At 37.5% G+C, this 12,259-nt stretch overlaps 1 protein-coding gene across 7 annotated transcripts; it reads left to right on the forward strand.

The window, feature by feature from the left end:
- Window positions 1-7,873: 7,873 nt before the first annotated feature.
- On the forward strand, window positions 7,874-12,048 carry LOC133718032 (protein DA1-related 2). Of its 7 annotated transcripts, none has more exons than XM_062144817.1 (12): window positions 7,874-8,457; window positions 8,609-8,769; window positions 9,517-9,604; window positions 9,716-9,830; window positions 10,108-10,228; window positions 10,323-10,406; window positions 10,522-10,641; window positions 10,751-10,963; window positions 11,040-11,102; window positions 11,208-11,323; window positions 11,416-11,474; window positions 11,559-12,048. In XM_062144817.1, the coding sequence occupies exons 1-12, from the start codon at window positions 8,412-8,414 to the stop codon at window positions 11,885-11,887; spliced, it is 1,515 nt and encodes a 504-aa protein (XP_062000801.1). In that variant the 5' UTR covers window positions 7,874-8,411; the 3' UTR covers window positions 11,888-12,048. The 7 variants fall into 7 exon arrangements, with proteins under 7 accessions (XP_062000801.1, XP_062000802.1, XP_062000803.1 ...); XM_062144818.1 differs by having other exon boundaries at window positions 8,633-8,769; XM_062144819.1 differs by having other exon boundaries at window positions 7,874-8,424.
- Window positions 12,049-12,259: the final 211 nt, after the last annotated feature.

Genomic DNA, 12,259 nt, shown 5'->3' on the forward strand with positions numbered 1-12,259 from the left:
TTGGGAATTTTCTATAAATAGGAAAAATTTCAGAATTTTTCATTAAGGACGAGAGTTTTCAATTTTGCGGAATGGTCCCTCCGATCTCTCTCTCTCGACCTTCAGACCCGGCAGGTCAAGCTCGACCCGACCCGGCCTGTTCTTCCTCCTCCGGCCTCCTCCGTCCTCGGACCCGGGCTCCCCTGGGATCGCCGGCCCACGACAAGCCTCCCTCTGGTGTCGCTTTGCTCCGCCGCTGCCCCGAAAGATGGATCGAAGGAGCCACAGTTCCGATCGGTGACCCGACCAGAAAACCAATTTTCCGGCATTCCCTCGGCCGATCCTTCCCATTTTCGTGATCTCCTTCTCCCCCTGATCATCCCCATGTAAGTCTTTCATCACGATTTTGAGTGTAGAACACAAGATCAAGGTTTGACTTTTTCGACGTCCCTGATTTAATCTGAAATCTGATCAGACGCACAGGATTAATCCAAACTTCAAAGCTTGATCTAGGACGATCTAGGCCGAACCAGACTTAGCTCCAGGTATGAAAGTTGATCACCCTTTTATTTTGAAGAAGTTTGTAGTTGACGACTTTTGCATCGGAGGTGGTTGACCGCCATGTTGACCGCCGCGTTGACCGCCCACTGACCACCGCTTGTGGCGGCGCGTCAGACCATATTTCGAGTTTTCATTATCTAGACGATGATCTACGCATCCATACGAGTGTTTTGATATATTACAAGGTTATTTTAGAAAAAGTGGATAAATAGTGGATTTACGTTTTTACGTTACTATTTACGGTTTTTTACGTTTTATCCACGGTTTACGATCTGCGAAGATCAGACCATCGGTTTTGCTTCAAATTTTATTATGTTGATCGTATGACTGTCCCGATGACTTTGTGTGGTCACGGGCGAAGATCCGACCGTTGGATCTTCGTATAATTGAGAAATGGTGATTCGGAAAGCGATTCGTGAGAATCCGACCGTCAGATTTTCGTATAATTTTGTGGAGATGTTTGTAAGGACGATTCAGGAAGATCCGACCGTTGGATCTTCGTGATAATTTTGGAGGATGATCCTGAGGGCGATCCGTGAGGATCCGACCGTTGGATCATCGTATAATTTCGATCCGACCGTTGGATCATCGTATAATTTCGATCCGACCGTTGGATCATCATTAAATTAGAATCCGACCGTTGGATTTCCGTATATGTGTGCTTTTGAGTTGTTGGCTAAGTTAAGATCATTATTGGATTAGGTGATCGATGGATTTATTTGGCGGACGATTCGTGAGATTGTTAATTGAGCTGTTAAGAAGACGCAGCTGGATTAGAGGTGAGTAAATCTCACATGGTTCATATTACGAACCAAATGTCTTTAATTACCTTGTTTATATTGTTGATTTTATTGTGAGAAAGTAGAAGTGAGTCGAGGTGTAACATTTGAGTCAGATAGAATGACCTTTAAAATGTTTTGATCTACGGATCGGTCACCAGTGGTGACAGAGGCAAGGTCTTCGTAAGCGTGAACCTTGGCTAAGGTGACACATTACGTAAGATTCAGTTAGAGCTCTAGTCTGTCTGCCATAGTATGACATGAATCAGCGAGTTGGACTACTCGGGATTTCATGAATACAGTATGACATGAAAGTAGAGAGTTGGATTACTCTTGATCATGAATACATTTTTGAAAGTTAACGTATGACATGAAAGTAGAGAGTTGAATTACTCTTGATCATGAATACATTTTTGAAAATTCATAGTATGACATGAATCAGCGAGTTGGACTACTCGGGATTCATGAATACAGTATGACATGAAAGTAGAGAGTTGAATTACTCTTGATCATGAATACACCTTTATTATTTAAAATGTGTCGAGTGGTGAGTGATGAGATTGTTGGAAAATGGTTTGGAAATGGAGGTGGAATGATTTGTTTTGAATTGGGTTGAGTGGTAAGGATTGAGGTTGGGGGTGTTTACTTGAGTTAAAGTATTTGTGAGATAATAAAATCAACCTTTCCTTCTTGTTTACTCATACGAGCTTTGCAAAAAGCTTACCGGGTTTTGTGTTGTTGCAATCCCGGTACACTATTCAAACGGTGTAGCGGGTAATCCTACAGGTCAGGAAAATCAGGAAGGTGATCGAGCTGCGTAGAGTAGTTGCATTTGTGTGAATCTGACTTTCTTTTGTGAGGTGTGTTATGCTCATTTGAGCTACATTTATATTTGGAGAGAGTGTGCTGTAATCAATAAACTCCTTGAGGATTTGGTTATGTAATATTGGGTGGTGTGAGGTGTGTTTGTTCTGAGAAAAAATTTCAGAACGTTATTGTAATAATTATTATTCATGTTTCGGATTTGAATTTGTTATTCAAAATTCGGGGCGTGACAGTTACTGACAAGCTTCAGTTCTTCAAGTATGTATCAGTAACCTGTAATTCAATAAAATAGCAAGACTGTAAGGAACTGAGAAACAAACCGAACAGTTGGGACGAAATTAACAAAAGCCCAGCTCTAAAAGTTATGCATGAGTAGAAACTTACAATTGGCCAAAAGAAAACACACAGAAAATGATCAAATTAAGGAAAAAGGAAGCAGCTAGCCAGCTACAACAAGAGACAGATATTGGAAAGAGGGGAGAAAGAGGTAGACATTTTTTTCTTCCTTTTCAAATTAGATAAATACCAGTCGTTGAATATCACAGCTAATTCTCTCAAGTCATCAAGTGTATAGTCATTCTTTAATTAAACAAAAGATTAGAGTCATCAAGTGCATATTAAATAGGAAATATTTTGACCATTTGAATCTTAAAACTAATCTGAATAACAAAATTCTGTCATCATCTGATCATCCTTACATAGAAACTAAGTGGAGACTAACGTCAGAATCTATCTATTTTATTTGGGGAAGTAAAATTCATTGTGAAATTTGTCAATGTGTTAACAAAATGACCATTATAAAAATTGAAAAAAAGTCTAATAAATGTAGTTTTTTTAAGTTAAAAATGATTTTTAAGTGTTTTGACAAATATACCCTCAATTTTAACGGCTTCTAACGGTAGAATTAACGGCAGTGAGTTAAGTGAAAGACGGATGTAAAACTGAGTGAGTTAAGTGATATTTTTGAAAATACAGTGAGTTAAGTGTCGAATAAGTCATAACTCAGTGACCCTTATGGTAAATCTTCAGAAAAAGGTCCAAGCCCAAATATGCATTTTTCAGATTTAGCATTTGTCGGTTTCTCTGGGACAGATGAAGCCTGAAGGATTGTCTTTGTTCTTTCAAAAGGAAAAGGTCCAAAGCCCAAATATCATTGATAGACAAGTCTCAAATTTGCACGACTGATAGTCATAACAAGTCTCGAATTTGTAGCAGAAAATAGAGTGACCTAAATGGCTTCCTCTTTTCAACATGTACCATACTCTAAATTATCTTACTTAAAAGGAAGGCATCTTGATCTGCTCCAAAGTTTTGTATCGAGATCGATGTCATCATGTGGCTTGAGTCAGAGGTAATGGCCGGCCTATACTAGAATCTAAGCATCTCTACATCATCAACTGCATGCTTCTTATTCACAACTCCTTCTATTACACACAAAAAAGACGTTAGAATATAATGAAAGATCTCAAGCTCAGAATAAGTATATGTAATGTATGCACAAGACCGCTGTAGCAAATTTTTTGGCTGCTAAAGTCCTAAAGAAGAAAGCAACCAATAGTTAGGCTTCAAAGTCAGATGGCTGTCGATATGGCTCATGTCACACCCTACAGTCTACAAGCTTGTAGATTATATTCCCTTAAGCAGATTTAGTCGTCAGACTGAGACGTTGAATTGTTAATTTGTAGGCTGCTGTTTACTTTGCTTATGGTAACTTTCCACTTTCAGGGGATCCACCATCTACGGTGTAGATGGTATCATTTCAAAATGGCATTGACATTACAGAGCACATTCCAGATCTCCAGTACATAGGCAGATTCCCTACTATAATCTGTTAAAAGAACTAAACTCAATCTGGGGTGAAAATGTTTGTTAGAATGCCGGAAAGAAGTTGAGATATGGAGCCGTATAGGTAAATATATAGTGTTAAAGGGAGTAGGAAAATACAAAGAGGCTAAAACATGTGTTCGGTGATTCACACGCAATTTACGTGTGTTTCTAGCCCTAATTACCTTGAAATTAGCGAATACTGAAACATTATTTCGTAGTATTACTTTGTTTTTCTTCATTTGTAGAAAATTATGGTCAAGAGAGGAAAAAAACGAAAGAAGTAGTGAATTCGAGCAAAAAGTCAACTCCGACTGAATGACGAAAAGTCAACTAGTTAACCATCGGGTCAACCAAGTCAACTTGGCCCAATAACAAGAAGTCTGAGGCCCAAGACCAAAGAAGCACACATGTGAAGACCCAAGCCCATTTATATTACATCTTTGTATTCAAATTTCAAATTCAAAATCAATGTAATGATAATAATAATTAGTGGACTACATACCACACACATCACACATGTTGATGAGATATTTATTTATGTTCACACTAGGCACACACTCACTTACACTTTTACCCTCCGGTTTTCTTTATATTTTCCAAAATGTTTTCTAATCTTCTAATTCTCTACATTTTTATTAGGTTATTTTAGTCTTTTCATTTTACCCATTTTCTATTTGTTTTTGAGCCCTTGGATCCAGGGTACAAGTCCAATCTTGACCCTTGAACCCAAGGGGGTATTAAAGCACATTTGCACACACATTTCACAAGCTTAAAACCCATTTTTCTACACCCTAGGCCGAATTTGGGACTTCTCTCCCTTCTCACCTCTTCTTCTCTTCTTCATCCTCCATTCTTCACATGTAAGCTTGCACAAGGAGGAGGCACACACATTTCCGGTATCTAGGTCATCATCTCTACACCATGGCTTCTCTTGGCTTCATAAGGGTAGCAAGAGAAGCCATGAAGTTATGGCAATAGCTAGTGACAAGCTTTGCCTTAACTTTCAGTCTTTCATGGATTTCCCCTCTCTTTCCCTCTTCTTTCTCTCTCTCTTATTTCTTGCTTATGGTGTTGTTTGATGTGTATTAATATATACTTGTGTGTGACCTCTCATGGTTTTAGGGTTTTGAAACCCAAGTTTAGTTTTATATGGTTTTATTGAGGAATTAATAAAATTGATGTTTATTCATATGATTTGTGTACTCTTGCTTTAATTTCTTCACTCTAGATGTATGATTTAGGTTTTCCCCTCCTTAATCTATGTTTGGTGTGTTGGAATTGAAATATTAAATTAGGGAATTTATATTTCAATTTAGATTATGGCATGAGTATGGTGGAATTTGCCCATTGCATATCTCTATTTCCATTTAGATTTCTTAGATTGTGGTTCTCCAATCACCCAATTTTGAGTATTATTACCCATGATTGTCGGAATAGTATTCAGAATTGTTGGGTAAGGTAATTGTTATCACAAGTACTCTTTTCGACCTTATTATTTGTGGTGATGGTTGTTAGAATGTGTTACAATCGATTGTCGAAACATAAAGCATTTAGTTTTGAGCACTTATGGCCCTAACAAGGCATAAGGTTTGAGACTAGTATAGGGTAGCCAAAAACTAAGTATTCTTTCTTCTTTTTGTTTTTGCTTAGGGTTTGACTACTATTTTATGACAATCAATTTAGTTTTCTTTTCAACCTCTTAATGCTAAATGGAAATCCGACAAAACATTTGAAGCATCATTTGAATTAATCATTATCATTCCATACGATTTTAAATTTGTGTGGAGAACCTTGAATTCCATGGTGACCCTTGATGCGATGCATCTCATCATTCTATCTATCTTATTTTTATATCGTAGTTAGTTAGTTTATTTATCATTTATGAAAATCCAAAAAACATTGTGACTTTTCCACTACCATTCATTTGTAAATCTATGTGAGCGTGAGCATTACAAGCACTTTCGTGTGTTTCACGGTCCTATTTAGGCCTTGCTTGGTGCAAGGCCATCTATGTGACTTTGTGTGATGCAAAGTCATGCTTGAATGAGGCTCGGTGCCTTGTTTAGCATTTTTTTTCTATTTTTATTTTTTTGTGCAAGTGATTTTCGGTGACCTAGAACCATAGGATTCTTAGCTAGCTCGTAATCCCAAAGGTACAATAAACCGGGACGTAAATACTTCCCATCTTTGATAACCGTGTTGATTGTTACGCGATAGGCGAATGAAAAACGTTCAAATCATTCGGAAAAATGCTTCAAATAGAATTGGCTGCAATGTGCAAAAATCTAAAGTTCTAAACTCTTCAAGAATATTTAAGGGAGTTGGGACACCTTAGCCATGTGTTTAAACAGGACACATGAAAGCTTTTTCCTATAAAAGGAAAAGGTTCAAGCCTACGCTTAGCCAATGTCATCGATAAAGAAGTAAAAGAAGCATATGGGTGGCTAACAAAGGCTCCCTTTTATCCTGTAATTAGTCTTTAATTGATTTACAATATCCTTCAATTCTTAGGAATATTATAGGACAGTTCCCTAATACAAAAACCAACTTCGGCTCAGGTTTCCTATTGCAGCCAACTAAATAAAAGCATCGATCACTCTGTTGCCTAATCAAAACAGGTACGAATAGAAATTTTCTAGGTAGAAGAATCTCTTGAGTCTTAGAAATAGTATTAGCCACTCCCACTCAAGGAACTTTATCAATCTTGAAAAGTAAAAGAATATTGTGAATAATCTCAACATCTTAGTTTTTTTTTCCGTCAAGATCTCAACATCATAGTTACCATTGCCCAGCTAAGAATGATGAACTACCAAAGCCATCTTTTGGCATCAAAATTCTAGGAAAAGTGGGTTGACTATATAACTTTATGAAATCATGCAGGACAGTTTTGAAGCATAGCTAGCTGCATAGATAGGCCTGATTGTTCTTGACCAAAATAGCTGGCCACGATTATTTTTTGGCAGTGTGAGAACTGAGAACTCAAGAGAACACAATGTTTGATATATATAGGCCTAGGAAGAATTTTCAACAGATTAGCTGATTAAGACTCAGTTTTGACCTATAAAGTTATGCCAATTCTTGTATTGTGTCATTGTGTGCATGGAAGAAGTAGGGTGACATAGGAGTACGTATATGAGTGAACTTCCTCGTTCACAACCTTTTGGAAGTTACATATATCTATATTCAGTTTCCATTATCTGAATATGCTAAAACACAATTAATATAAAAAATCATATATGTTGAGAAAAAAAAATCGATCAATTTGAACATAAAATTATCAGAACATGATGTCTAATGAACAATTAGTTTTCATTCATTCGACATGACTATATAGGTTTGCTAATTAGAGTTGCTAGTTATGTGACACAAATACAGAAACGAGATGTGTCAAACACGAATGACACGAAAAAAACTCTACTCTTCAGATGAGGGTTCTAGAGAATGCATTGGACAAATTAGCTACCGAATTACAAGTTTAAATCAAGTATCTAATTCCAAAGGAAGCAAAGAGGATTATCATATTGACAACCCAAAAAAAAAAAAGGAATTAAGAAAAAAATTGAGAATAAAAACATGTTATATTTAGTGGACCACCATTAATGAAGAAGGCTTTTTGGTCTGATGCTAATCTAAAGCTGCGTTTGGCTCTGATCAACTCGGCACTTTTGGCGGGTATAAAGCGAAGACGTCGTTCATTGGACAACGGCCGCACTTTCCAGACCTCCAAACACACCCCTAACCCCCCCAGTTGACACAGCAAAAGCTGAAAAGTGCAATGGCACTTCCGTAAATTAATCGAATATCCAGACCGCTTTTAACCAACCCAAAAACGACCTTTCAATTATTAACCCGCGCGAAATTCATAAATTCGTTACACACAAAAAAAAGTTCAAAACCAGAAAGCAAAGCAAGAAAAGCAGAAAGAACATTCTTTCGTTTAATCTCCAACTCTCCAATCCACGGCGATGCGTCTGCACACCGCACCTTTCTTCTTCGTTCCGATTCCTTGTGCTGTCCTGCACCGCAAACTTTAGTGTTCTCCGCTTCACCAGATTCCCTAGCCCTCTCGCCGGGGCCGCACACAACTTGATTGTATAAATATGCGAGTGTGGACATTCTGTCTCTGATCGAACTCCCCCACTTTATTTTTTTGGAGATCAGAAGTCGGATTTCGATTGCTTTAGTGCCGAAGCGAAGAATCTGTCGAGAAAATGACTTTCTTTCTCTCTCAGAGATTCCATCTTTCTCTCTCCGCTTTTTAATTTGGACGATGCCTATTGCCTTGTTCTTCTTCCCCTTTTCTTTCAAACCGTCCGTCAAATAATTCCTCTTTCTCTTTCTCTCTCTCTCTCTCTCTCTCTGTGGTTTCCGTCCTTTTCAAGCTCCTTGGTGATTCCGGCGAAGCCTAGAGCTATAATAGGAGCTTCATTTCAGTCTTTCATGGCTCCCTCAGGTGTCAACCAGCTCTCTCACCCTTGTGTTTATGGTATAATCTATATTTTCCTGATATCAAGACTCAGCAATTCGGCTAGTTCATCGGTTTTTTTTTTTTTTTTTTTTTAATTTGGTACCGCCTGTTTCTGTGGAAAGAATTGTAATTAGTTGGGAGATGTGGTTGAAATGTTTTTGGTAAGCAGGGGAGTTTGTTTCTTCATACGCAGAGAGGAAGTCACGCTTTATGAAATGGCTGAGTAAACTTTTCAGGAGCGGGAACAATCGAGGAGGAACTTTTGGGAATCGCAATCATCAGCTTATTGGCGACGAAAACATGGTTTGGCGTGCGCCTTTTAGATCTGTGGTTAGAACAACCTTCTCTCTTTTCTGTCGTTTCTTACTTTTTTCTGATTGTGGTTATTGGTTATGGTACTAATTAAAAGGAAGTTATGGAAAAGTTTTGTTCTAACTTGGCTGCAACTATTTAATCAAGTAATGTTGCTTCAAATTACTTGCAGTCTTAAAATTTTAAAATGTAAATTATGACCAAGATATTTCTCTTCTTGCTATTGTTAATGGATCTAGTTACAACTTAACAAAATAACAGATTCAATCTGAAACGTTTTACTCAAGTAAGGATTCTTTTGAGGTCGCAAACAAATGGGCCGGGGTTTGGTAGAATTACCTCTGCATCTTCATTTTGCAATTTACTGCAATGTAGGGTTATAAACTTATAATGATGCCATAAAGCATTAGCTTGCAGTATATTGGTGTTACTCAACTGTCCAGAAATTTTCATATGAAAATTTTCTCATTATGTAACTTTTGCATTAGATTCTAAATTAAGACCTGACTAGTAGGTCAATAGAACCTGTAAATTGTTGTTCACAGCCAATGCTTGATGCCCTTATATGCTTTGGGTGTATATTATTAAGAACAAACATTTTGTAACAACTACAAGAGCCTTTCATTTCCCATGTACGAGTGTAACACCTATGTCTCCCAGCACAGTGGTGACTACTATTGAGTGGGTTTAGGCAAAAGGCTCCCTTCAATTATATATGACTAGATATCTGAACTTTTGTGATTTAGTTTCTCTCCTTTTTATCAGGATGAGCGGTCTAGAACCCAGAAAGAGAAAGAGGAATTAGACCATGCAATTGCGCTCTCTCTGGCTGAAGATTCAAAGAGACCCAGTGGTAGGCTTTATGTTCTTCAAGATCTAACTAAACTCTTTTTACTACTCTGCATAAGTTTGTGTGTTTACAATTATCAATTATTTTAGATTAATTTTTAGTTTTTATTCCCAGGATATAGATGGCAGGACAAAGATAACGAGCTTGCTAGGTCACTTCAGGATATAAATCCACCAATATATCCTCCATATGCCCCTCCAGTTCCTCAGTATAATCCGTATGGAACTAGGTAAGAATTTTTTGTTGTACTTGTAATTCTGTGTAGCTTAGGGTCGATAATTTGATCGATTGTGTTATGAAGCTTGAAAGTTGCTGCAACTGATTACAGAATTTCATGAGTTTGTGACCACCAGAGTCTAAAGTTGGTAGCACCCTTATTCTCTCATATTGTCAAATCCTATACAATCTGAGAAGAAACAAACCAAATGCAAGTTTAGGAAAAAAAAAAATCATGACTTCCTATTTTGAACATTACTGATCCTGTCCTTTTTGCCTGTAATATGCAGAATATGTGGTGGTTGTCAGCAAGATATACGTTACGGTAATTATTTGGGCTGCATGGGGACATTTTTTCATCCTCAGTGCTTCTGCTGTCGTTCTTGTGGTCGCCCAATTGTTGAGAATGAGGTATAACTGTATTAGTTTGTCTTTCTTGGACTCATATCATGTATATATATTTGCTTTCATCTAGCCCTTACCTGTGTTTTTCTCTTGATTCAAGTTTTCTCTATCAGGGAGGGATCCTTATCATAAGTCCTGTTTTAAGGAGCTGGCCCATCCAAAATGTGAAGTTTGTCATCAATTTGTAAGAAAAGTCTACTTTGACTTATAATTCATCTAAACCTTATTATTTTCTGGGATTTGGTAACGATGGGTGATATGAATTGACATTGATAAACTTTCATTTCAATAACTTTCAGATTCCAACGAATCAAGCTGGTTTGATCGAGTATAGATGCCATCCATTTTGGTCACAAAAATACTGTCCATCACATGAACATGATAACACAGCTCGTTGCTGTAGTTGTGAACGCTTAGAGGTACTCATCTAAACCTGCACTGTGATACTTTCTCTTAAAACTCTAGAAATTGTTGAAAATGGAAATCACTGATCAAATTGTCTGTTTTCTTCTTTTCCCTTCCTTACAGTCTTGGGATGCAAGATATATTTCAGTGGGAGATGGACGGAGTCTATGCTTTGAATGTATGGAATCAGCTATCATGGATACTGGTGATTGTCAGCCATTGTATCATGCCATCAGAGATTATTATGAAGGAATGAACATGAAGTTAGATCAGCAAATTCCCATGCTTCTGGTTGAAAGACAAGCACTTAACGAAGCTATTGTCGGGGAGAAGAATGTAATGATACCCTGCTCTGTTCCTTTAAGTTATAGATTATTTTGGAAGTCCATAATCTAAAACTGGTTCTTTGCAGGGCCTCCATCACATGCCCGAGACAAGGGGTTTATGCCTTTCTGAAGAGCAGACAGTCACCAGTGTATGAATCATATTACAACTTTGACAATCTATATTTTTCTTCGTTAATAATGAATCATTCACAAGCAGAGTCTTACCAAAGCATTTTGTCTGCTTCTCCATTTAGATACTCAAAAGGCCAAGAATTGGAGGGCATCAACTTATCGGAATGAGAACCCAACCTCAAAAGTTGACTCGAAGATGTGAAGTTACTGCCATTCTTGTTCTCTATAGCCTTCCAAGGTAATGGGAAACTTCTGCAATATCTCCTCTATATAAAACTCAGTTCTCTGCAATATTCATCTCACTATTTAGTGTCCTTTCTGGAAATGCAGATTACTAACAGGTGCTATCCTTGCTCATGAGTTGATGCACGGCTGGTTACGTCTCAAAGGTAAGTTTGTATTTCTGAAGCTCTCTCATATGAACCTTTGCATTCTCATTAGGAAATCATTTATTGAATAAACCAACTGTGCAGGCTACCGTAATCTTAATCCTGAAGTAGAGGAAGGTATCTGTCAAGTGCTTTCATACATGTGGCTTGAAACAGAAGTAATGCCAGGATTCAAAAACATGCCATCCACGTCTACATTTGCAGCTTCTTCTTCCACTTCCTCATCCTCATCGAAAAAGGGTGGAAAGTCGAATGTTGAACAGAAGCTTGGTGAATTTTTCATGCATCAAATTGCGAATGATTCTTCCCCAGCATATGGTGGAGGGTTTAGAGCAGCTAATGCAGCTGTCAATAAGTATGGTTTACGTCGTACTCTGGATCACATTCGTCTCACTGGAAATTTCCCATTGTAATACGAAAACAATATGATCCCTATTCCTGTCTCTTTTAATATAAATTATTTTGCCAGCCCCAAAAGGATTGAGCTCATCAAAGAAGCTCTAGTCCTTTGAGGATAACACATCCAATGCCACTCTTACCAATAACAATGCGTATCTTTGTTTCTTTCTCGTTACAGATGATCGGTTTTGTTTGATAGGTTTTTTTTTTCATTTCTTTTTTTGGGAAAAAGAACCCCGTTAAATAATGTTCCTGTTTATCAGATATGGTACTGGGCAAGAGACGATCCTTGGGGATATGTAACATGAAAATAATAGGAATAATAAATTAAAAAAAAAAAAATAGGGAAGGACTGTTACTATTTGGAGTTGCTTAAATGGTCCATG

This window comes from Rosa rugosa, chromosome 6, assembly GCF_958449725.1.
Source record: "Rosa rugosa chromosome 6, drRosRugo1.1, whole genome shotgun sequence".
NCBI classification, from domain to species: domain Eukaryota; kingdom Viridiplantae; phylum Streptophyta; class Magnoliopsida; order Rosales; family Rosaceae; genus Rosa; species Rosa rugosa.